Source organism: Balaenoptera borealis, assembly GCF_965194805.1.
Source record: "Balaenoptera borealis genome assembly, chromosome: 5".
Classification (NCBI taxonomy): Eukaryota; Metazoa; Chordata; class Mammalia; order Artiodactyla; family Balaenopteridae; genus Balaenoptera; species Balaenoptera borealis.
Window position 1 is genome coordinate 108747095 of NC_138862.1, and position 27354 is coordinate 108774448.

A 27354-nucleotide genomic window follows, 5' to 3' on the forward strand; every position below is an offset into this window, starting at 1 on the left:
TTAGAATATGAAAACATGTTTGTATAAAAACAAGTATTTGGTCATCAGTCTATTTTCCATCCCTTTTGCAACTGATTTTAAGTTCTTTATAGTTTTCGTTTTTAACAGGGATTACAACTTTAGTAGTTCCAGAAATATAAAAAGATGGCATCAAAATGTCCTATATATTGGTAATCTTAGCCCAAGAACTTTTCACGCTTATCTTGTGTTCTGGGCTACAGTCTTCATAGATACAAATTTGAGCAGAACAAATAGAAAGGGAAATAATTCATGTCAGCTGTTGAAGGCAGTTTGTAAGGCAGGCCTAAAAGTCCTTATCTCTGGCGTGTTCAGTATGGAATGCATAGTTGATTTTCATTCAGCTACCAGAGAAAGGTATTCTACAATGACAGATAGCCTTATCAAAATTACAATTAGCTGGCTTCCTCTGCAGGGTATAGCAGTTGGTTAAGTAACACTGAAGTGAGAGCTCTTACCAGTTTTCTCAGAAACAATTCCCCATCATGAGTATTTGGCCAATTGCTTAGGTCTAGCGTGAACATGTAATTTTTAAAAGAATGAGCTGGGACCTGCTAACATGTTTCAAAGGAGCACCTAGTAAAAGCTGATCTCTAAGCAAATAAACCATCAGTTTATTTAATTTTCAAGTCTTTTTTTTTACTAAATGTATTATTCCTCTAAGTAACATGGTTCATGCTGCTTAGATTGTTTACAGTGCTTTTTGTTGTGCCTAAAATTTTTCAATAAGGCGAAATAAAAGATTCAAATATGGTTTTATAATGCATGGAAGATAAAATCTCATATTTATAGCATATAGTTCGACTCTTTTATATGCATGACTAATCAAAATTGTGTCCTTAAATGGCAACATATTTTTCAAATTGTACTCAGAAACACTACTGTGTACCATTTGCCTTAATACCAATATTATCAGGATTAGCTTTATTAACAGTATGACATTTTCATGCTTTCTTAAACTTTACACTAGTTTTAATATTCACAATGTTTGATTAAGTTCAAATCAACAAATATTCAAGCCTACATGAGAAAAGAATGAAATGAGGTTACCTTTTTATATAATCAGCTAAATTATTTTTAAGAGTTAATACTGGGATTTAAAAACCTAAATTTCCAATGTTACTATTAATTCAACCAGATGAACATAACTTTAGGCCACAGGACTGCCCATTAGCCTTTCCTGTCGGAGAGCAATTAATCTCTTGAACCACTTTTCTTCAGCATCAGCTTTCTCAATAAATAACTGAAATAAAAAAAGAAAAAAGAAGAAAAAATGTTATTGTCTGCCAATAACTTGGATTTGACCTTATAAATCACTTTTATAGAATACATCCTTCAGCACAAGATTTGGATACTATTTAACTCTTGATGACCTCTTAACTGAAGATCATCTATTTGGAATAATGCTCAGAAAGTTTTAGAGTAAAAGGACGAACATCAAAATCATTGGTTAGCAATTTTACATCTCATTTTGTAAAGTTTATTTCCTACAATCTTCCTGAAGACACAGTGGTATGACACTACTTCACAGAAGATAGCACGATATGATGTTAATGACACGCTCACAGTCCGTGAGCCAACGGGAGCAGAGCCAGAATTAGATCTTTTATTTATTTATTTATTTATGGCTGTGTTGGGTCTTCGTTTCTGTGCGAGGGCTTTCTCTAGTTGTGGCAAGCGGGGGCCACTCTTCATTGCGGTGCGCGGGCCTCTCACTATCACGGCCTCTCTTGCCGCGGAGCACAGGCTCCAGACGCGCAGGCTCAGTAATTGTGGCTCACCGGCCCAGCCGCTCCGCGGCATGTGGGATCCTCCCAGACCAGGGCTCGAACCCGTGTCCCCTGCATTGGCAGGCAGATTCTCAACCACTGCGCCACCAGGGAAGCCCCAAGAATTAGATCTTTTAGTGCCAGAATAAAAATAAAACAAAACTTCTTTTTGCCCATTTTTCTTTCCCATAGAAAGAATCTCCTAGAAGTCAGGTAACATGAGTTGGTCCAAACCAGCTTCTAATACATGTAACACCTCTAAAGGCTGGGGGTGAGCTGCCTATTTTTAGCAAATAGGAACAAATGAATCCATTTCCTCCAATGGTCTTCTTGTCACCAGCCCAAAAGGACAACAGTTTGAATTAACTTCAGTCAACTAGACTTAAACTGACATTCTTAAGGTTTAAGGATCTTACATTTGGATGGGCCAGAGAATTGTCATCTTGGTACTTGATAGCAGTAGGGATGCTGCTAGGGTCTATTTCTTTTTCATTACTCGGTGGGTCAGCCACTACTGATGCTGGTCCTGATGTTGCAGCTGCATGCTTCACTTCACTAGGTTCCACTGACTGAAACATAAAACACATGTTATTAATTGGATAGCAATATACAATTAAAATGTTGCTTTAATAATATTTCTGATTTTGAATAATAACTGCTCAATTGGCCTCCTCTGAGATGATACTAATTACAAAATGGCCCTAGGTTACTGAATAAGAAACAACTATTCCTAAAGTAAGCAAACAAATACAAAAACACTGAAAATGTTATGTCTTACAATCAGCATATTTTTCTTAAGAAGTTGGTACTTATGAGTCTATACTATTGAAAAAGTATATACATTTCACATACCTAAATTCTATTAATGAAAATAAGCTTGCAACAAATCTCCATTTAGTTGGTCTCTTTAGATATAAAAAGCAAATTCAAAGGTTATTACTGCTATTTTTTAAATAATAGCCTTACTGAGATACAATTCCATATCACAATTCATAAAGCTTTTATCACATCAACAGAGTTTTGCAACTAACACCACAAGCAGCTTTAGAACATTTTCGTCATCCTCCTAAAAAAACCCTATACCCATTAGCAGTCACTACTCCCCATATCTCCCCAACCCTCCCATCCCTAGGCAACCACTAGTTTATTTTCTGCCTTTATGGATTTGCCTATTCTGGATATTTCATATAAAAGGAAGCATACAATATGTGGTTTTCTTCTGACTGGCTTCTTTCATTTAGCATGTATCAGTATTTCATTCCTTTTTGTTGCAGAATCATATTCCATTGTATAGAATATTATATGCCAGGTACTGTGCAAAGTGCTGGGGACAGAAACACTGATAAATCACTGTTCCTGCCTGGAAGGAACCAGGAGTGTAGTGCTAACTCAGGTTAGTTCCAATATCTCCTTCCCTGAGACAGGAGAAGGCCAGGGAAGTGGCTGAATACGGGAAAGGCTGCAGGGATAACATGAAATGGATTAGATGAGAAGTTGACATTAAAGGTTAAATTTAAAAAACCCTAGATGATTGGGAGATTAATTCCACTACTTAGCCTTTTTTTCTACCCCTATTGGTTCTACACATATAGTTTTTCAATTTCCATTCTCTTTTGACTTTTTTACTTCTGAACATCCACTTCTCTGAATGAAGTGCAAAACAGAGGTCACTGGGGAAAACATCTAGAAAATGAAATATGCATGAATTAGTTAATCCTTTATTAGAGTAATTTATCTCAGAGTTGGAGATCCATCTATTTAACCAGTATTTACTAAACACTACTAATTGCTAAGCACTGGGTACACGAGGGAGAATAAGAAGATATGTTCCTTGTCCAGGACACGGGTTCGAGCCCTGGTCGGGGAAGATCCCACATGCCACGGAGCAACTAAGCCTGTGCGCCACAACTACTGAGCCTGCGCTCTGGAGCCCGCAAGCCACAACTACTGAGCCTGCGTGCCACAACTACTGAAGCCCGCGCACCTAGAGCCTGTGCTCTGCAACAAGAGAAGCCACCACAGTGAGAAGCCTGCGCACCGCAACGAAGAGTAGCCCTTGCTTGCCTCAACTAGAGAAAGCCCGCGTGCAATGAAGACCCAATGCAACTAAAAATAAAAATAATTAATTAATTAATTAATTAAAAAAAAAAAGAAGATATGTTCCCTGTCCAAATTGGAGATTACATTTTGCTAATGGAATGACAGAGCTCTAACAAATAAATACCAAAATATATACACAATCACAAATTGTAACAAGTTACATAGAGCTGTTTAAAGAAATATTTGGTAAATTTGATTTGGCAGTTTTCTTCTTACATTTTGGAGCCAATATTTTTTTCCTCAGATCCCAAACATTTCTATGTCTCCAACATAGTGGTCATAGAAGACTCATAGCCCTAAGTGATATTACACTGACCCTTTATAAAACTGAAGACATGTAACAGTAAAGCCCAATATTCTGCACAGGGGAAAGTGGGAAGTATGCTAGTCCAGTGAGGTCCAGGACATAATTTTTTAGTACTCTATCTTGCCATGCAGGGAATGTAAGAGCATGCCATTCTGCATATCTAGGCCATGCTTTGATAGGGTTCAGCTAGGAGACTGGCTGTCCATATTGAACTACCTCGAAAAATTGTGAAGTGCTGTTATTCTAGTTGCTAAACATGTGGATTGCACATGTGCAGGTGGCAGAGATAACATTCTATTACAGAAATCAAGTAATCTCATTTTGTTTTTACCTACACAGTACATTAAAGTTTTCTTTGAAAAGTGCTTATACGCACAAGAGGTAAAGTTCTCAGTGGTTAGGATCAGAGTGTAGAAGTTATTATTTAATAATGGGTAATTTTAAAAATGTGAGAGGAAAACCATCAATTGCTTCTTTAAGTGAGGAAAGCTGTTAGAGAAAATTTGGCTATTAAAAAACCCTCAGCATGGCCACTATCAAACATCTGGCTTTGAGTAGCACTGCCACCTGGTGGTTCAGTTTGGAAAAACTTGTTTTAACACGTACTTAAAAGTGTAAAAGAACAAATGACCATGCTGCTTAGAGTTATTTACCCTCTTTTTGAACATAGGCGGATATCTGCCAAATACAACAATTTTAGGATTGAATAATTGGTAATAAGCTTATTTGGGAGAGCAGTCTGAAAACAAGCTGCATCTTGGTTCCTTAAGTTGATGATACAGCAGGAACTATCAGATCATCTTTCTACTCACACCAGAAAAATATGATTGCACAGAGTTAAACTAGTTACATCAATATGTGTTGCAGGAGACACACTGTCTAGCATGTCATTGGTAATAGCCACTTTTCTGGTAATAGCTCCCTAGCTAAATTAGTGGAATTAGCACAGCTAAAGACTCTACCAACAGAAGGGGTCACTAGTTACAGAAAAGCCTTTTTCAGAGATATTACAAATTTATACCAATGCATGTAGCACTGTCCAGGAGAGAAGGATGTTGAAACTTGGTTCATAATTTAGTCCTCAAGAGAGTTAGTCTTTGCTATGCATCAGGAATAGCCCATCACATCTGCCCATGACCTCGATGAAATGGTCCTCTATATAATTTACCTCCTTTGGTAAGCCATCTCCTGATAAATAATTCATCTTCTTGGGCATCCTGAATCCTTACCTTATACTGTAGACACAGACATTTTAGAAACTGGAAAGGGATTTCACTTTCTAAACTAATAAATTGGCCTTCCGTTTTATATTACAGTCCAGTGTGAATTTATTCTTTGTTGGCCCATCACTGCTCTTCTGATCGTTTTGAGGTGCGATGACTAATATAAGTCCAGTGTTGGATGGCTAATATTTTATACTACTGTACATTCACCAAGGTAAATGCCATCTTCTGTGGCTTTTTAGCATATTCTTTATATTTCAACAGGGAATATGCATCGAGTTCACAATTATGAGAGACATTTGATTAGTAGGAAAAACATGGGTTCTGGAGTTGGACAAATTTGGTTTGGCTGCTGCTTTCTATCATTTATTAGCAGTTTGACCATGGGTTATGAAATTTGCTGAACCTCAGCTATAATTAAGGGTTATTAGGATATTAGTTAAATTATAAATGTTAAATGTCTAGTATTAATGGTAGCCATCATTATTTTAGTTATTTTACATTATTTAAATATATAAAAAAGTGGGGCTATGATACAACATTGTTTTATATCATTTGCCTACTGCTTTAACATTTCCAAATGGCTGTGTTGAAACAAATTGGTCCAAAGCTTATGTCTATACATGAAACCAGAAAGTTACTGTGTAAAGTAATTTTTAATTTGCTTGGTCACCAAGCCTCAAATAAGGAGAATTTTAGGATCTATAGACCATAAAAAATTACATAAAACAGTCTCCGGCCCAACCAAAACAGGAATCCTTGTATCTACAATTCCTCTGAAGGAAGCCACAGGCAAATACAGCCCTCAGTAGCAGCAGCAGGAAGAGGAGGAGTAGTGACAGCTTTCATTTCTTGAGTACTTACTATATGCCAGGCACTTGGTTAACGGTTTTATGTAAAGTATCTTGCTCATCCTTATAAAAACCTCTGCTACGGGTATTATCCCCATTTTAAGGGACAAGAGCCAAGGTTTAATAAGATTATTATGTAGTTTAAGGACATATAACCAGTAAACGGCAGAATCAAAATGTGGTTCCAGATCTGAGTCTACATCTCATGCTTTTGACCACTGCTTCCTAATTGCTAAATGCAAGATTTATTGCAATTTGGCTTGAATTTTAGAGGAAAGAAACAAAAATGTTGGTAAAATATTTTAACTAAATATATTTCTGAGGGGCTCAATTCACGGTGCTGGATTAACATTTCTAGGCTGCTTCTGCTTCTCTGTCATACTTATCCAACCAAGAACTGGCCAGTTCTAGGCTTTCCAGATTGATTTTGATTGATTTTATTTCTTTCTATGAATTACTGTTAAGGGGAACCTCTTTTTGAAAGATAGTTGAAACAGAAGGTGGGTTTCCCTCACACAGATTTATGAAGGTTGCTTACAAAATGAAGGGCCTCCTGTTCCATCCTAGACCTCTCAATCCTTAATGGTAGCATCTGAATTGGGAGTACAAGAAAAGCTACATTGAAGCTGAGTAAATTCCAACGCAGCACTAAAAACTAAAGCAAACAAAAACTAATTATTAAAATAATTAATAATGGTGGTCCCTTTGATGAGAGATGTAGGTGAAATTCCTTTAAACTGCTCCCAAGGGAAGCCCATGTAACTATATATAGGGTTTTGTTATAGATATGGGAAGAGGAGTTTTTCTCTTGGATTTAATCAGTTATCTTAAGATTAATAACTATAGGAAATAATATTTTAAAACTTTTCTAGAGAATATAAACAAGGTAAAAAAATGACTAATCTTGGAATTCAAATATATAGATATTATTACATTTAAAAAATCTTTTAAGGTGCAACCAGATATCTAAAGAATTTCTGTGTTTCTCAGCAAGGGGTCTGTCTTACTGGTGAGCATGGAGACTCAGGGAAAGTAAGGGGCATATTAGAGAAATGTAAATGGGGTAAGGTTTATACTTCAGACAGTCTGAATGCCTATAGTAGTAGAAGTTTTCAAGCACCATACTTAGTTTATAGAATGTACTTAGATATCAAATAATTTAGATGCTAGAGTATATAATTTAAAAATAAACATTTAATGGATCAAGAACCATGTTAGATACTTGATAATCATTATATTTAATCCTCGGTTACTCTAAAAAGTAGGAATTATTAGCTCTATTTTATGAATTTGGAAACTGAGGCTTGGATAGAGGTTGAGAGGTTTTCTCGAGATCATAAATCATGGTAGGAAGTGTGGAAGTTAAGATTCAAACTCAGATCTCCTTGAGTCCAAAGCCCATGCTCTTTCCACTATATTAAGCAGGCTTTAGATCAACTTCCTTGCTCACTGCCAATTTTACTAGTTACTGGAAGAACTGCTAGTATCTTGGAGGAGAGGAATGGAATTAAAAATAAATTTACTGTATTAATAATTAATACCAAATGGGAAAAAGTTGTTTAGAAGAAAACCTAGTGTATTAACATAGAGGAATAAATATTTCCACAGAAAGAAAATGCTAGGTTATCTGAAGTGTGTGCAGTGAGAACTGGGAAGTCAAGGTGAACTCCAGAAAACAAATACTACACAAGTAAACTTCAAAACAAATTACAATTCTTTTAGGACTTCTTAATACGTACGAGTAAGATATTTAATAAAATGGGCAACTATATTTGTGAATGCCCATTTCACAGCTCCTTTTTTTCAGGAGTTGTGGTGGCAAACTACAAAATGTTCAAATGAAATCAGCAAAATAACAAGGCAAGGACCATGGATTAACCAAGGCTGTCTAGTGCATCCTGGCACCCTGCACATGCTCAATTCATGTCCCCATAATGAATTATTTTAAAATACATATGGTAATTAAAAAGATGTCCATCTCACTAATAACAAAAGAAATGCTAATGGAACAACAAAAGGTCAATTTTTACCTATCAGGTCAGTAAACATGGAAAAGTCTGATAAGACTTGGTGTTAACCAGGGTGTGAGAGACAGACATCTCCCTGCATTTCGAGGTGGAATTTGAATTGATACAATATTTTGGGAGAATGCCTTTGGGAACAGGTATGAAAATAAACAATATTAACCTTTAACAACTCCATTTTGAAAATTTTATCTTAAGGTGATAATAATGGATATTCACAAACATGTATGCAATACCTCCAAACTTACAACTACTAAAATATCTATCAGAGAAAAAAAAAAAATCAATTATGATACATTCATCAGTAGAATACTATACAGTCATTAATATATCTACAGATATAGAGTATTTTTGAATAAGTGATAACTATACCATGTCTTCATTATATGTATGATATTGAAGAATACATGTATTTCACAGTAGCTTTTTCCAACTAAAGGAATACAAATTCCAAAAAGCAGCCCTGATAATGATTGAAAGAATACATGAAATATTCAACAGAAATAAAATGCCAATCAAAGCTCCTTTTATTAGAGTTGAATAAGTGATACCCATATGGGCAAAGAGTGTAAATATATGTTACTATTTGGGTAATAATTTTATTGTTAAAGTTCTTTTGTAACTTTTCTCTAGCAAAGTCAATTCAAAAAGTAGATGTATACATTTGAAAAGAAAACTGTGTATGTTCATGAAATGTGTATTATTGTTATAGAACCATCATGTTGACATCTTATACTTTGCCTTCTTGGTGAATTTTAAAATAAAAATAGCATCAGATACATTTTCACAGTTTTTTTTTAACAAGTTAAACTTGAACTGATTCTCACTGATTCATTCTCTCTCTCAGTAACATGCTGATACACTCTCGCCCTACTTCATCTATTAGAAGAAGAAGCACTTACATTTAAGTAAAATCCATTAATAAAGCATCCCTTTAGTTGGAATCTAAAGGCTTATTCATAATGCCTGGATGAAAACTTACCTTTTTGACTTCTTTACTTGATCTGAATGTTTGCTGAACAAAAGAATCACTTTCAATGGCTTCAATTTCTTTGACTCTTTTTACTTGTTCTACCAGGGTGGCTTGGTCTAAAAAAGAGGGTATTATGTCAGTGTATTTTGGTGTGTCAGCTTGTTATCAACACTATACCTAAGCAATGTTCTATGAAGTAATTTTATGACTTATGAAATTTAACTGGATGGAAAAAAAAAGACATTATGGTTAAGTTAAAATAGAAACTTTTTGCCCCCCCTGGAGACCCACAAAGATAACATTCCTATCCACTAAGACTCTCACCTAAAACCTAAAACATTGCTGAGAAGGTACTGCTAAAATGATCCAAGCTAATCTGTGCTAATCTGGAAGGAGGACTTTACATTTTTTTTCCAATTTTACTATGGAAATACATAAAAGGAAAAAGGAATAAGAGCACAATGAATCCATCTGCACCCATCACTTAGCTTCTATAATCATTAATTTTCTGTTATTCTTATTTAATCTATCCATGCCCACTTCAATTTTGGGGGATGGACCTGGAGTATTTAAAAGTAAATCCCAGACATAATGCCATGTTACCCCTAAATATTTTTTTAGGTATCTCAGATAAGGGCTTAAAAAAACAAAACAAACTAGCAACATAACTACAATACCATCTTTAAACCCAACGTTATCAGTAATAATTCCTTAATATCATCTTATATAATCCATGTTTAATTTTCACTGATTGTCCAAGTGTTTTTTTTTTTTACAGTTGGTTTATCTGAAACAGGATCCAAACAAGGTCCACACATTACACTTAATCAACAAGTATCTTAAATTCCTTTTAATCACTTACGGTCCACCATCCCTTCCTTTCATTGTCATTTATTTATTGAAGAAAATGGATCATTTAGCCTTTACAATTTTCTACATTCTGGATTTTGCTGATTTTATTCTCATGGTGTCACTTAACATGTTCTTCTATCCTTCATATTTTGTGTAAACCAGCAGTTAGATCTAGACGGGTAAGATTCAGGTTCAATTTCTTTTGGTAAAGAGTACATCACAGGTGGTGCTGTGTAATTCCTATTACATCATATCAGGATGTGCTTCTCCCACTTCTAATGATGTTAAGATTGATCAGTGTGTCCAAGGTGATGTCAGCCTGACCCTAGCTCTCCACCAACCTTTCATTTAATGGTTTTAGCAGACAATGTTTGCTGCTTAGCTCCATTATTTTATTAGACATTGCAAAATGGTCATTTTTTTTTCTAATTCTATTATTTGTCCTGCATTTATTAGCTGTGATTTGAAGAACTTCCTTCATCGACTACTTTGTAACTGTGAAATATAGTCTGTACAGGAAAAGGCAGAATAAATATTTAATTCTTTCCCTTATTTTATCAATTTTGGTCCAAAGATGACCATTATGAGCTCATGAGTATTTATATATGTAATGTACTTCAGTCCGTCGTAGTCATTTTCATATTTTGATTCTACCTTTGGGTAGTGGGAGCCTCTTCATGTTGGTCCCTGCATTCTTTTGATATGATCTCTTTTGTTAAAGTGTGATAAGATGTCCCAGGTTCATCCTGTACAGTTCCTGTCTCAGACTTGAAATCAGCCATTTCTCCAAAGGGCTTGGATTCCTTTTAGTGGGGAATGATACTTAAAGACAGTAATCTGAGCAGTAGGGGTGTTTGTTGTTACTGGATTGTCACCGCTTCTCAGCTTTTTCAGTGGGTGGGGTAGGAAATACATACTTTTAGAAAAGAAAATCGAATGTGAGTTATATTTGTATATCTTTTCTCTTATTCTAAGAATATTAGGCCTTAATGATATGATCAAAAGTACTTAGTTGTTTTTCCTAATATATGAGTTGAATATATATTAGTTTCAAAATAATGAGACAAATATTACTATTAACAAGATGAATTAATAAAGTTTAAAATTTCTTTATGGTTCTTTTTGATCTTAGGATTTATTCCACTGATGAATTGTCAAAACACTATACTCTAAAGTCACTTGAAATAATTTTCCATGTGATTATGCTACCAATTTGATATACAGTTAGGTTCATTTGTTTCAGTTTTTTTTTTTTAAATGTTGTTTTGCTCTATTGTTTTCATAATTAATATTTGTTTTTTAATCGCATAAAACACTTACATGCTTTCAAAGTCAAAATTAAAACAACGTCATTCAGAGAAGTGTATGTTTCCTTTCCTATCCCATTCCCCCCAATCCATAGGTAACCATTTTTTATTAGGTTTTGATTTTTATCCTTCCATTGCTTATTTCTGAAAATATAAGTATACATATTCTCTTCTTTCTTACACAAAATAAGCATACTATACATTCCTATGTATATTACTTCTCTCACTTTTAAAAAAAAATTTATTATTTATTTATTATTTTTATTTTTGGCTGTGTTGGGTCTTCGTTTCTGTGCGAGGGTTTCCTCCAGTTGCGGCAAGTGGGGGCCACTCTTCATCGCGGCGCGCGGGCCTCTCACTATCGTGGCCTCTCTTGTTGCGGAGCACAGGCTCCAGACGCGCAGGCTCAGTAGTTGTGGCTCACGGGCCCAGTTGCTCCGCGGCATGTGGGATCTTCCCAGACTAGGGCTCGAACCCGTGTCCCCTGCATTGGCAGGCAGATTCTCAACCACTGCGCCACCAGGGAAGCCCCACTTCTCTCACTTTTAACACTATGTTTTCCAGTATAGAGACTTCCTCATTCTATGTTACAGATATACAGTAACCTATTTTATGGTTTTATGATAGTTTTTTCCTACCAATGCCCTGCTGATGGTCATTTGAGTTGTTTCCAGTCCTTTGTTTTTTACAATTAGTGCTTTAATAAATAGCCACAGGCATGTGTCATTTCATACTTTTGTATTTTTTTTTCACATGCTAGCTGGGCAGGAAAAACACAACATTATGGTTCACAACCTTACTGTTTAAACTCTTGGTCTAAGCTGAAACGAATACACACCTGAATTAGGAGCCACTGAATACTCAGCTAAGGCATCTAAAAATGCTGGGGTTTTAGCCTGTATGAATAATAACTGAATTTATTTTTTAAAAAACTGTAATAACTGGTTTAACAAGGTAGAGTTATTTGCATCAAAGTAATTTTTACATACTAAGTTGAAAAGGTTAAATGATATAGAGAGTATGAAACCTGGTCTAACACATTCAATAAAAGTTAACATTTTATGAAAAATGTCTGTTTCAATTTTTGGCCAATCACAAATTATAAGCATACAGTCTTATGCAAGTTCCAGTTTATTTAAGAGAAAGACAGTGCTTCTGAGATGTGTTCCTGACAGCTGTAACCAGTCTTTTCTCAGGTGAGAAATCCTGCATGGAATGTTTGGAAGTAACAGCCGTCACAGCCAACACTCCCATCTTTGGAAGAATATATTTTCCTATATAAAAAGCAAACACTGTCAGAATGTCATGGAAGAGCAAATAGTTCCACATGCTTTAGAATAAAAGCTCCTTTTAATTATGCAATGTACTAACTGAGCATGTGAAATGAAAGAAGACTCTTTGCCCATCTAACTTATTAACACATTCTGTACCAGAGGATAATATTTTCATTAGTTACATATATAATGGCATTAATATAGCAGAGAAAAATTATAATGGATACCATTCCAAGTGGTTCAACTTTAATTGGTCAACATGAAAACACATTTGTTTGTGTAGGTGTTAGTTTCACAATTATTTCACAATCATTAGTTCCCAACCAAAAACAATATTTCTGACTTCAGGATGATGTCTCATATGTATCAACTGTTTGACCCCTCGGATTTTTTCTCTAACATATTCCCTCATGTGGATTTACAAAGCACATCATTAGTATTAAATGTCAGAGGTGAGCTCACAAACAGTACTTGATGTCTAAAGCTTGCAGTGTTTGTAGCTTTAAATATGGGCATACAACCAGCTCCTAATACAAATGAAAGTGTTATCATAGAAGCTGGCCAAAGGGCCAGTATATTTAACAAAATAGCACTGGAGAAACTGTAAAGGAATGAAGGAGAAAGATTAGAGGAAAAACAGAACATTATCTTTGTGTTTCTTTAAAGATCACTTCAGGACTAACAAAGTGACAGGGTAGATAGGGGAGAGCCTGTCTGCTTGACTTACAATATGAAAATAAACCAACATAGCTTTTACTTTTCAATGTGGGAACCATTTTCCTGTTGATATTTAAATTAAAGAATGTGATATTTAAATTAAAGAGTAAGAGAGTGATATATAAATTAAATTTCTTTAACATCTTTATTGGAGTATAATTGCTTTACATGCTGTGTTAGTTTCTGCTGTATAACAAAGTGAATCAGCTGTATGTATACATATATCCCCATATCCCCTCCCTCTTGCGTCTCCCTCCCACCCTCCCTATCCCACCCCTCTAGGTCATCACAAAGCACGGAGCTGATCTCCCTGTGCTATGCGGCTGCTTCCCACTAGCTATCTATTTTACATTTGGTAGTGCGTATATGTCAATGCTACTCTTTCAGTTCATCCCAGCTTACCCTTCCCCCTCCCCGTGTCCTCAAGTCCATTCTCTATGTCTGCGTCTTTATTCCTGTCCTGCCCCTAGGTTCATGAGAACCATTTTTTTTTTTTTTGAGATTCCATATATATATGTTAGCATACGGTATTTTTCTCTTTCTGACTTAACTTCACTCTGTATGACAGACTCTAGGTCCATCCACCTCACTACAAATAACTCAATTTCATTTCTTTTCATGGCTGAGTAATATTCCATTGAATATATGTGCCACATCTTTATCCATTCATTTGTCAGTGGACACTTAGGTTGCTTCCATGTCCTGGCTACTGTAAATCGTGCTGCAATGAACACTGGGGTACATGTCTCTTTTTGAATTATGGTTTTCTCAGGGTGTATGCCCAGTAGTGGGATTGCTGGGTCATATAGTAGTTCTATTTTTAGTTTTTTAAGGAACCTCCATACTGTTTCTCCATAGTGGCTGTATCAATTTACATTCCCACCAACAGTGCAAGAGGGTTCCCTTTTCTCCACACCCTCTCCAGCATTTATTGTTTGTAGATTATAAATTAAAATTTGAAAGATGCATGGGAGATTTCATTTTTAGCCTTATAAATAGGTCAGCTCCATGCTGTCTGAAAACGGGCATAAAAAATGTTTTAAACTGCTTCATACTCAAAATTCTAAGATCAATGTCCACAAATGTATGTCTTAAGTATAGCCCTGTCATTTTGGGAAGCAGAATAAAACCCATCAATAATATATAGTAAATTGTTCTATTTTTTAAAATATTTATTTATTTATTTGTTTGTTTGTTTGGCTGCGCCCGGTCTTCGTTGTGGCACGTGGGATCTTCATTGCCGCATACAGGATCTTCATTGTGGCATGAGGGATCTTTTAGCTGTGGCACGCAGGCTCTTAGTTGCGGCATGCGGGATCTAGTTCCCTGAACAGGGATCGAACTCAGGCCCTCTGCACTGGGAGCGCAGAGTCTTAACCACCACTGGACCACCAGGGAAGTCCCTATAGTAAACTGTTTTACATTCAGGCTCTTAAGTTTAACATGCCAATTTGTCATTTAAAAATTCTGTACCAATTTTAAGACTGGGAAGAATGTGAATTAAAACTAGTTATTGTTTATTTTTTTATTTTTAAAAAACATTTATTTATTTATTTGGTTGAGTCCGGTCTTAGTTGTGGCAGGCGGGCTTCTTAGTTGGGGCTTGCTGGCTCCTTAGTTGCGGCATGTGGGCTCCTCAGCTGTGGTATGCGAACTCTCAGTTGCGGCATGCATGTGGGATCTAGTTCCCTGACCAGGGATTGAACCAGGCCCCCTGCATTGGGAGCGCAGAGTCTTAACCACTGCGCCAACAGGGAAGTCCCCTAGTTATTGTTTATATGCTTGGCATGAATGCCTAACATACAAAGTATCCTGTATTCACCAGCCATGAGGTAAAAATGAAAACAAGTGACAAAGTTACGGAGAATAAAAATTACAGGATGTTTCTGGGGCTTCCCTGGTGGTGCAGTGGTTAGGAATCCGCCTGCTAGTGCAGGGGACACGGGTTCGAGACCTGGTCCAGGAGGATCCCACGTGCCGTGGAGCAACTAAGCCCATGCACCAGAACTACCGAGCCTGTGCTCTAGAGCCCGAGAGCCATAAATACTGAAGCCCGTGCACCTGGAGCCAGTGCTCCGCAACAGGGGAAGCCACCACAATGAGAAGCCCATGCACCACAATGAGAAGCCCATGCACCGCAACGAAGAGTGGCCCCCGCTCACCGCAACTAGGGAAAGCCCATGCGCAGCCAAAAATAAATAAATAAATAAATAAATAAATAAATTACAGGATGTTTCTAAACATTAACATGGTAACCATGAAGTAAACATATCTACTTGCACTTGATGCTTTTTGATAAACACATTATTGGTAAACAAAATGACTTCCATAGGTTGCTTGCAAGATGTCCGCAGAACATTTCATATTTCATAATAAAAGAGAAAATAATGGAGTCAGAAAACTAAGTCACTACAGACTAAAAAAGTCAATAACTCACTGCATGGACAATTATTTTGTTCTTTTTGTGATGAAAAATTAAAATCAAATATTTTATTAGTTACTGTTGATGTTATATTATAAAAATTAGGTTCACCTGCTACTTTGAGTTATATTTGACAATTTCACATGACACATTTACAGAATTTTCTGTGTTATCAAAAGGTACACAAATTTAAGATTAGTAGATAAAGATGACAAGGTCCAATATGAACCTTTTATTTGAAAAGGCAAAATTTAAATATGTACACCATTTGCAGATTACAAACAAGCCAACCTCTCTAAACTGGCAGCAATGCTAGGCAGAAAACAGCAGATGGCACTATTACCCAAAATGTAATGGGCTAAGTGCCAACATGAGTTTCATGAAAGGTACCTTACACATTAAAATCTCATCTCCAAATGACTACTTTTGAATATTAATAATTTATGAATTTCCCCAAAGTTAAAATGCATTTTATATTACAAAGAGTTTGGGTTGGTTGGCTTCATAGTTATTGAGTTACTTATGCTACTTTTCTCTCCCAAGGGGAAAAAAAATTTATATACTAATACTACTGCTACAAATACATGAATAATACAAGAGAAGATCTTATTTTCAGTTTAAATGGATTCAAATTTTAGTCAAGAATGGAAATATCTGCAAAATTCCCTTTTATGGTACAATATAGACACTGAAAACAAAGTCTTTGAAATATAAAGCATTTTCAAGTGCTCTGCAAGAACGAAAGAAAAAAAGCAAACAATAACAAACTGGCTATTCAATAAATAAGTAAATGGAGATGGCTGTTCAATAAAATCTGTAGACAAATAAAACATACCATAAAGCTCACTTGGAATTCTAAAGTTAAAGCAACTCCTCATGAACACAAATTTTAATGAAACATAGCCACTGCTTTCCCTTCAAAACAGTTCAAAACAGTGTATTTCAAATAAGTTTCTTTCATTAAAACATATAAAACATATATTAGAAATCCATCCAACCATAACATTTTAAGGTTGTTCATAAATCTCATATCCCTGGGTACCAATTTCCAGAACCGATATCCACAAATAACGTGAAAGATGAGAAAAGTTCTTAAGTAGAATGTGGCTTGTCTATCAGCCTTCTGGAAGCTTATGATACAGTACCAAGTTATTTATGTCAGTGAGGCTCCTGGAATGTCTCTAATAACAACCCCCCCTTGGATGGGGTCCAAGACAGACTCATGACAAACTGCTTTCCATGTCAAATTAAGTAATAAGAATAAATTTAATGTGACTGAACCAGTGAAGAATTTCTGATAAACATTTTAATAAGTGCAAGTGAATTGAGCATCAGACTAGGTTCTATGAAAAACAAAATCCATACTGAAAATCCACACAAATTCCACCTCATTTAGGTCCTCTCACCTAGAATGCTCTTACCTTTTCTGAATCCTCCCTGTCACTTCCCTTGCCACCTCTGAGAAAAGGGGCCTCTTCTATAATGAGGGGCCTCTTCCCAAATGAGGCTCTCCGCATACGTTACCTCCCACTGATATTAATCTCTTCCTGAGCAAAAGCTTCATTTCCCCAGCTAGAGGGGACATACCTTTCTGTGTCAACTCCAGGAGTTAGTATAGTGTGCTCTATTATTTAGTAAGCAGTCAATAAACATTTGTTGAAAACTTAAAAATTAAGGGGCATTAAAATAACCATTAAAAAAAAAACATCATGGGGGAGAAATGTCAAATTATAAAAGGTTTTGTAACTTTAAGAAATTAAATGTCTCTAAGTGGTTAGTTTTAACAGCTCTGGGTTCAGACTATCTGGATTGAACACTGTCTCTTCTACTTACTAGCTTTGTGACCTTGGGCAAGTGCGTGGTGGTGGTCTCAGTTTTCTCCTCTGTGGCATGGGGATAATAGGTGAAACATCATAGGATGGTTGAGAGGTTGCCTCCCTCCTTTCTTCCTTCCCTTTCTCTCTCCTTTCCTACTTCCAAATATTTGAGCACACTCAGGCATTGTTCTGCATACCAGGGTTTAGAGACGTTTCTTTCTTCTCTCACGGAGCTTATGTTTCAATGGAAGAAGCAAATAATAAACATGTAAATAAACAATATAATATCAAGGAAAACAGAGCAGGGTAGAGGGCTACAAAGGAGAAAGGGGGGCCATCTCAGATGGGGTAACCAGGAAAGAAAGAACTCCCTGACATGGTGATTTCAGCAGAAAGAAGAATCATGTGAAGGAACAAGTCATGAAAATCTGGGAGATGACACCTGTGCTCAGCACAGGGCTGAGGAAGCGAAGCATTAAAAACACTTAGTAACTGAGAGCTATTACTAGTAATAGGACTAGAGGGCTGATTTAGTAGCTGTACTAAGACACAGAAGTTGGCTAAAAAGTTGGTATATAAACCTCAATTTCTGGCCATATAGAATCCTAATGGATGTCTACTACCACACACTCCCTAAAATGGCAGTCATGTGGTAGAAATCATGTTTCAAAACAAACGTATATTTTGATCATCAATATCTGGGATGCCTTTCTAGTGAGGAAGGTCATGGCGGCTAATTTTTCTTTTAAATGGTTGTTAAAAAGGCCAGATGAGCTGTCATGGAAGCAGAAGCAGTAATCACGGCAGTTAAAAGAATCTTACATTTATGGCACTGAGTGCTAAGCACTTCACATGGATTACTTCCTTTAACTATCATAACCATAAGAGATAGTACTATTATTATTTTCATTGTACAGATGAGAAACTGAGGCTAAGTAACTTGGCCAAGGTCACTGGGCTAGCTGGTGGTAGAAGTGGGATCCAATCTCTGAATTGTGATCCAGTCATTATTTCCTAGTCAAATAAATTCTTTACCCACTCCTGCCAAGAAACATATTTTTTTCTTCCTTCTTACCCATTTACTAGAATAATAAATGTTCTTGGTATTGTTCTTATTCTGCATTTTAATGCTTATACATTCGGTAAAATACAATGTAGCTTTATTTGTGGAGGAGAGGCCATATATATTGTTTTGGTTTTCTGGCGTTATCTTGAACTAGATTACAGATGTATATTTTTGGAATCTTTCATACTCGAATAAATTTTTAAAAAATTATATATGTTACATTCTGAAAACCTTTATTAATGAATAAAAGAAATAAAGTTTTTAGAAAACCTATCATTCTTTCATTTAAGCCTGAAGACAACCTGAATGGTAAATTACTACTTTAGGGCTGTTCTTTATTTATTGTGCATCAATTGTTGCTACAAAAAACTAGAATGGTTTCTGAGAATTTGGCTAAACAAACAACCACTATGCAGACGAACTACATAGACTATTGCCTTATGCTTCTCTCAAATGTAATAAACATGGGTAGTCAAATCCACTTTCAATAGTGGTAAGTAATAATTCCAACAAAGCCAAAGATACTGGAAGTTTTCTTATTTTAATAGGATAGAAGAAAGGAATATAATTTGAAGTATACCGGATTAACAGAGAATACAGGCTCTGAAGTTGCTATTTGTTATCCATTTTAATTCCAGAATTCTTATTGACTCTTTAATTAAAATTCTGTAGATGGAAGAGTTGTATGTTTCTAAGGAACTTGAAGTGAATGCTGTCTGCCAGCCATCTCCAAACACCCCATAACCACACACAACTCGCCTGTCAGGAGAGCTAATGCAGACATCGCAGGGCACACCACATTTGTCACTGTGGCTAATATCAGAGACACGCAGTTCTTTTTTCTTAGCACACAAAAGCAAGATATGTAATTCAATGCTCAATTTACCCTTGTCTCACAGGAGATTTTTCCCCGCTAATTGATAGAAATTAAGCCATTAATCAAGCCACTAGCCATCATTCAAACCAGAGAAGATGAATACAAACTTTCATCATAACCACCTTCCCCATTTTAGTGTTCATTAGCATTAATTTTTAATGCAATTATGCTATTCTTTTACGCTGAGCTCATAAATTACTGCTCTTTTGTTGCTGGCTGGCCTTGTAAAATCCAAACTAATGCTTTGTACTCTGATCTTAAAGGCAATTACTAGGTTCTTCTATCTTTTATATCTTTGCATCCCCAATAACATATATATATGTGTGTGTGTGTGTGTGTGTGTGTGTGTGTGTGTGTGTGTGTGTGTATATATGTATGTAACGAACATCCATGAACACCCAAACGGTATGCCTGTTGGTTTTTTTAGTGTCTCTATATAAAATCTGTGTGAACATATAAATGTAGCAAAATGTACCTAAAGTAAATAAATACACACACATACCACATACATTACGAAATACAGATGTTAATATAAAAATAAGATCTCATATTCATACTGTATTTTGGGTTTAATATAAAGATATTCTTACAGTTTCTCATGATTAAAAAGTACTGCATCATTGTAGTAAAGTTACATTTTTATAACAAATTAGAGAAAATAAGAATATTAATAGTGACTATTATACACACTTGTAAGGGTCAAAAAACTACTAAAAACAGAAAGAATAACTATGAAATATCAAAATCCCTTAGTTCTTTATCTAGGGTTATTGTTTTATGTTTAAATCCTTATTTTAAAAAACTTGTGTTGAAACCTGAAAATTAATGAGACGAAAATGAAGAGTAATGGAAGATCAGAAGAACCATTTACCCAAAAGTGTGTTTATAAGTGCATATAATAACTCCATAGTCTTATATTTTGCAAAGTGAATGCATCAGTTTATTAGAGGATGACAGTAAAATAAGACAAATTTTCCATAAATGAATACTGAAGCCAGAGAGCGTATCCACTCAGCCCTCCATCGGAGAGAAAGTGGAAAGATGTACCCTCCTTATAGTCCCCCAAAAGCATTGGTTATGCTCACTCCTAGGTGCTGAGGAGATTAAAAAAAAAATCTTCAACTCTCTTCTTTGTATAACCCCAGTAATGCTTTTGTCTTTGTTTGCAAGTTGTTACGTTCTGGTCACCCACTAGCTAGAGAAAGGGTGCATATGTGTGCATAAAGATTAATGAAATAAAACTTACTGGGAGGAATGGGAGAAAATATTTGCAAACAAAGCAACTGACAAAGGATTAATCTCCAAAATATACAAGCAGCACATACAGCTCAATATCAAAAAAACAAATAACCCAATCCAAAAATGCGCAGAAGACCTAAATAGACATTTATCTGAAGAAGATATACAGATTGCCAACAAACACATGAAAGGATGCTCAACATCACTAATCATTAGAGAAATGCAAATCAAAACTACAATGAGGTATCACCTCACACCGGTCAGAATGGCCATCATCAAAAAATCTACAAACAATAAATGCTGGAGAAGGTGTGGAGAAAAGGGAACCCTCTTGCATTGTTGGTGGGAATGTAAATTGATACAGCCACTGTGGAGAACAGTATGGAGGTTCCTTAAAAAACTAAAAATAGAACTACCATACGACCCAGCAATCCCACTATTGGGCATAATTCAAAAAGAGTCATGTATCCTGAGAAAACCATAATTCAAAAAGAGTCATGTACCACAATGTTCACTGCAGCTCTATTTACAATAGCCAGGACATGGAAGCAATCTAAGTGTCCGTTGACAGATGAATGGATAAAGAAGATGTAGCACATATATACAATGGAATATTGCTCAGCCATAAAAAGAAACGAAATTGAGTTATTTGTAGTGAGGTGGATGGATCTAGAGTCTGTCATACAGAATGAAGTTAAGTCAGAAAGAGAAAAACAAATACCTATGCTAACACATATATATAGAATCTAAAAAAAAAAAGAAAAAATGGTTCTGAAGAACCTAGGGGCAGGACAGGAATAAAGATGCAGACGTACAGAATGGACTTGAGGACACGGGGAGGGGGAAGGGTAAGCTGGGACGAAGTGAAAGAGTGGCATGGACATATATACACTACTAAATGTAAAACAGATAGCTAGAGGGAAGCAGCCACATAGCACAGGGAGATCAGCTCGGTGCTTTGTGACCACCTAGCGGGTAGGGTAGGGGGGTTGGGAGGGAGATGCAAGAGGGAGGAGATATGGGGATATATGTATATGTATAGCTGATTCACTTTGTTACAAAGCAGAAACTAACACACCATTATAAAGCGATTATACTCCAACAAAGATGTTAACAATAAATAAATAAAAATATAAATATAAATTTTATATATACACACAAATACATATACACATAAACACTTCCAGGCCTGCTTGAATTCACTTAATAATCACAAAATGGATATCACAGTATTAGCACTAAAAATAAACCTTTGAAAATGAAACCACTGCAAATCCACAATTAATTTAAAACATTTCAAGAAGAGTTTTTACAGGCTGACTCAGGGCTTGATCCTGGCAGCCAGATGGATATAGGAGGTCAATAATCCAGAAGCAATGAGACAGTGATTAGCCAGACAGTAAAACAAGTACCCGGAAGCAATTACTGTCCAACACGTCAGAAAGCCATTTTACCAAAATAGGCAGAAAATGGATTTAAAAGATAAATTTCAATTTCTCCCTGCTGTCTTTCTAAAAATCTTGTTTAGTAAACACATTCGTAAAGCCAGTTACTACCTTAAATGATAATTACTCACTGCAAAAAGTCTTTGTTCAGAAGTGATGACTGACGGAAGGTCCCTTGTAAACAAAACAAGTTTACTTGTTCCTCCATATGCTGACTGCGAGGGAGAACATATTTATTTCTCTGTGACTGTCCAGTCAGAGATACTGCAAAGCTGTAAGCTCTAAGAGAATCGGATCTGGTCCAAAAGGTTATCAACCATCCTGAAATTTTGCTATAAAGTAGCAATGTGCCAAAGAGCGTGAATGATGTTTGAAAGTCTAACAAGAAAAGTGTTGGGGTCATACTAAGCATTCACAAAGACTCTAGTAGGTATTTGTTGAATGATGACCTGAACACAGACAGGCTACTATTGCTAAAGAATGTGGCATTCCTTTATTGGGGAGGGATGCTCCTTGAAGACGACTCCCTCTCTCTCTTTGGAAAATGGTGGATACTTATTTATTGCTCTCAAGAATTTCTACAGAGTACTTAAAAGCTAGCTTTTCACTGTCCTGGAAACTACTAAGTGATGACCTTTATAGGAGCAGAATTCTATTTCTATTTCTTTTCTGACCCATTACTCAACAAAGGTGACAACTCCCTTATTCTTGAAACTTTTTTATTTGGCTTCCATGACACCTTACACTCCAGGTTTTCTTTCTCCCCACTGGTCACAATTCCTCATTTTCCTATACAGGCCCCTCTAAATGTTAGGGTGCCCCAGTGCTCAGACTGGGCCCCTTTTTCTTCTCTTTTTTTCTCTCTCTAGGTGACCCATAGCTCTAAATACCATCTATACGCTTATGACCCTCAAATTTTTAGGTCCTAACATCATTACCAAACTCCAGACCTTGATTTTTCTCTTTTACTCCCTAAATTTAAACTATCCCTTTCCATTAGCTCCTGTCTCTTTTAGAATAAAATTCAAACTCCATACTCTTACTGACAAAATCCTACGTAATCTCGATCCTGCTAAACTCTTCAACCAAATCTCTAACGCTTGTCCTAGCCACACTGGCCTTCTTAAGCATTCTAAACTTGCTTCCCCCTTAGGATCTTTAGAGAAGCTGTTCCCTCCACCTAGAATGATCTTTGCATGGCAAGTTGCTTTTTGTTCAGATTTAGTTTAAATGCCAGCTCAAGGAGGCTTTCCCAGAGCACTCAGTCTAAAGTAGCCAATGGTCATTCTCTAGCACATCAAGAGAGTGTAGAGAAACCAGTTAAATGTGAGGCTATTACAGGGATCTAGGCAAGAGACGCTGACTACGCAGATCAGGGGTGACAGATAAGATGGGGACATATTTTAAATAAAGAATAGACCCTAATTTTGTACAGAGTGAGGTAAAGAGAAGAATCAAGCTGATTTTCAAGTTTCTGGATCAAGTAACTAGATAAACAGTAGTGCTATTTACTAAGACAAAGAAGACCTGGGGGTGGAATTAAGAGTTCAGTTTTAAAGATGATGACTTTGAGATGCTTGTAGGTTTTAAAAAGAAAGTCTCTAAGTCTGGAGTTCAGAAGAGAAAGTCTGGGCTGAAGATATAAATTTGGAAGTAATAAGCATATACAAGGCATTTACTCCAATGGAAAATGATAAATTCACTCGAGGAGAAAAGAGATAGAAAAGAACTGAGTTCCAGTGAATACAAACACTTGCAGACTGGGTAGAAGGAAGAGAGAGGGCTGGCCAGGGCTGGCAGCAAAATCAGGTAAGTATCATGCCGTATTTTAAGTGAAAAAAGGGATGTTTCAAGAAGAAGTGTGGTGAGTTGCATTGAATGCTGCTGCAAGGTTGAATGTGATAAGAAAAATTCCACTAGATTTGGCAAATTAGACAGTATTGGTGATTTTGAAAAAAGAAGTTTTAATGGAGTGATGTGGTAAGTCACACTGAAGAGGAATGACACTTAAATGAAGATTTCTGTTTCCTAGAATATGGAGGATAAGATTCTCTAAATGATACCTCTGCTGAACACAAGAAAAAATAATGCTAGATAAAATATTTTTTTAAAAATTAAATTAAATGTATTGCTGAGATCACATGAAGTAAGGAATCCACAAAGACCAAAAAGGAAGTTTATAGTCTTAGTAAGTCCTCTACTCATAGAGAAATCGAATCATTTGTGAAAAATTATTTTATAAACACTAGGTTCAGAAGGTTTTACATAAAAATTCTACCAAAACTTCAAGGAAAAGATAATTTTGATGTTATACAAACCGACTTCCTAACTCATTTTATAGGCTAGCACAAACATGCTATCAAAAACAGTCAAGAATAGTACAAAAAGGGAGAAGCTGTAGAAGCAGGTCATGAATGCAGATGCAAAAAGGGTAAGAGGGAAAAATACACACACATCTATTTGTACACAAATATACATACATGTATATGTATAATTTAATATATGAACAGATTAAATCAAGGAATGTTAAAAAAAAAAAGATAATACATCAAAATCATGTTGGATGAGTCCTAGGAACGTAGATTTGGTTCAACTTTAGAAGATACGTTAATGTAATTCATAACATCGTCTGATTAAAAGAGAAAAACTAAACTAAAAAACTAAATTCTTTGACAAGGTGCAACATTTATTTGAGATTAAAAACAAACTAGGAAAGGAAGGAAACATCTTTAACCTAAAAAGAGAATGTACCCCTGTCCTACAAACTAAACCAAAATGAAAAAGGTAAGGCAAATACACTTAACAGTATAATGTTTAAAAACAATTATATTTTTAAAAAATTTTAATTAATTTATTTTTATTAAAAAAATCGTTTTTTATATCTTTATTGAAGTATAATTGCTTTACAGTGTTGTGTTAGTTTCTGCTGTACAACAAAGTGAATCAGCTATATGTATTCATATATCCCTATACCCCGCCCTCTTGAGCCTCCCTCCCACCTTCCCTATCCTACCCCTCTAGATCTTCACAAAGCATCAAGCTGATCTCCCTTCGCTATGCAGCAGCTTCCCGCTAGCCATCCATTTTATATTTGGTAGTGTATACATGGCAGTGCTACTCTCTCACTTCGTCCCAGTTTCCCCTTCCCCCGCTGTGTCCTCAAGTCCGTTCTCTACGTCTGCGTCTTTATTCCTGCCCTGCCACTAGGTTCATCAGTACTGTTTTTTTAGATTCCATATATATGCATTAGCATATGGTATTTGTAAAAAGAATATTTTTATGCCCACAAACAGGATAATGATGCTAGCTAGCTATCACCACTTCTATTAGGTATTGGTGGTCCTAGTCAGTGCAGTAAGATTTTAAAAAGAAACAAATGATATAACAAATGGAAAGGAAGAAACAAAAAAGTCACTATTATTAGATAATATTATTTTCTATATAGAGAACCCAAAAGTATCTACAGATAATTTATTAGTTAGGTACAAAATCAATATTTAAGGGTCAACTGCATTTGTGTATATCAGCCATGAGAAGAAAATATAATTAAAAAATAATAATTTAATAGCATAAAAATGTAACGCATCTACAAATAAATGCAACAAATTATGTGCTAGTCCGTTAGTAAGAAAATTGTAAAAGTTTATTAACAGACGCTAAAGAAGACCTAAGTAAAGGATAAGAAGACACAATATCATAAAGATATGATTTCTTACCAAATCAATCTACAGAGTCAATGTAATTTCAGTAAAAATCCCAGGATATCAATTGGTCAGTCTGTCTATTTACTTTTCTATTTAGTGAATCTCAAAAAACTCTCAAATTTATTCATAAAAGCAAAGATTAAAAATAACCAAAATATTCACATAGAAGAAAAATGAGGTTGGTGACGTCTTATCAGATGTCAAGACTTATTATAAAGCTAGTAACTAACTAATACATGCTCTATTAGTACAGGGATAAATAAAATTGACCAATACAATAGGACAGAGAGGACAGAAATAGTCTACACATATTGGGAAACCTGGTTGATGAAGGAGCTGGCATTGCAGTTTAGTAGGGAAAAAGGAGTACTGAATAAATGATATTGGGATAAACAGTTACCTATACGAAAAAAAAAATGGATCCCTATAGTGCACCATATACAAAAATCAATTCCAGGTGACTTAAAGATTTAACCATGAAAGATAAAATTTTTAGAAGAATATGTAGGAGAATATGCTTATGTCCTTGAATTAAGGAAGAATTTCTGAAACAGGGCATAAAAAAATATAAAACATAAAAGAAAGGACTGATAAGGTCAAATATATAAAAATTAAGATCTATTGAGAGAGAAGATATCTGCAACACAGATTAATTGACCAAGAATTAGTAAAAGATAAAACCAAAAGGCATTAAAAGCTTGAATAAGCATGTCACAGATGAAGAAACACCAAACCAATAAACACATGAGAAGATACTCAACTCCATTAGTAATCTTGGAAATGCTCATTCACACCAAGATCAGATGCCATTTTATAGTCACCACATTGTGACAATAAAACCACACATTGGCAACAATGAGAAAGACTGGAAATAGCAAGTATGGCCAGGATGTGAAGCAACCAGAAATGTTATGAAATACGTGTGTGAGTAAAGACTGGCACCAACCACTTTGCAAACAATTTGGCACTCTCTGGTAGAGTGGAAGACATGTCTTCCTTATATCTCAGCAATTCTATTCCTAGGCATATATACCCTAGAGAAATTTCTGCATATGTGCACCAGGAGAGGGGTACTAGAATGTTTACATCATCAGTGTTTGTAATAGCAAAAAATCTGAAACAACCCGAATGTCCATGAAGAGGAGAATGAATAAATTTTGATATATTCAGAAAATAGAATAGTTTATAACCGTGAAATGAATAAACCACAACTATAGGCATTACAATGGATGTATATCATAATGCTGAACAGAAAAAGAAAGCAAGTCATAAAAATATCATACACTGTGTTTTCATTTATAAAATGTTAAAAAGCGTCTGAAACTAAATGTTACATTATTGGGAATACACACAAATGTGAAACCATACA

The 27354-nt window shown here is 35.6% G+C and overlaps 1 protein-coding gene across 5 annotated transcripts in view; it reads right to left on the reverse strand.

Moving 5' to 3' along the window:
• Window positions 1-915: 915 nt before the first annotated feature.
• RSRC1 (arginine and serine rich coiled-coil 1) overlaps window positions 916-27354 on the reverse strand; it is a 424641-nt gene continuing 398202 nt past the window's right edge. For all 5 annotated transcript variants that reach the window (XM_082394460.1, XM_082394459.1, XM_082394458.1 and 2 more), the window contains 3 exons: window positions 9275-9381; window positions 2204-2356; window positions 916-1261 (listed from right to left, as the gene is read on the reverse strand). In XM_082394460.1, coding sequence (XP_082250586.1) covers window positions 1169-1261; window positions 2204-2356; window positions 9275-9381 — 353 coding nt within the window. In that variant the 3' untranslated portion in view covers window positions 916-1168. The remainder of the gene's footprint in view (window positions 1262-2203; window positions 2357-9274; window positions 9382-27354) is intronic.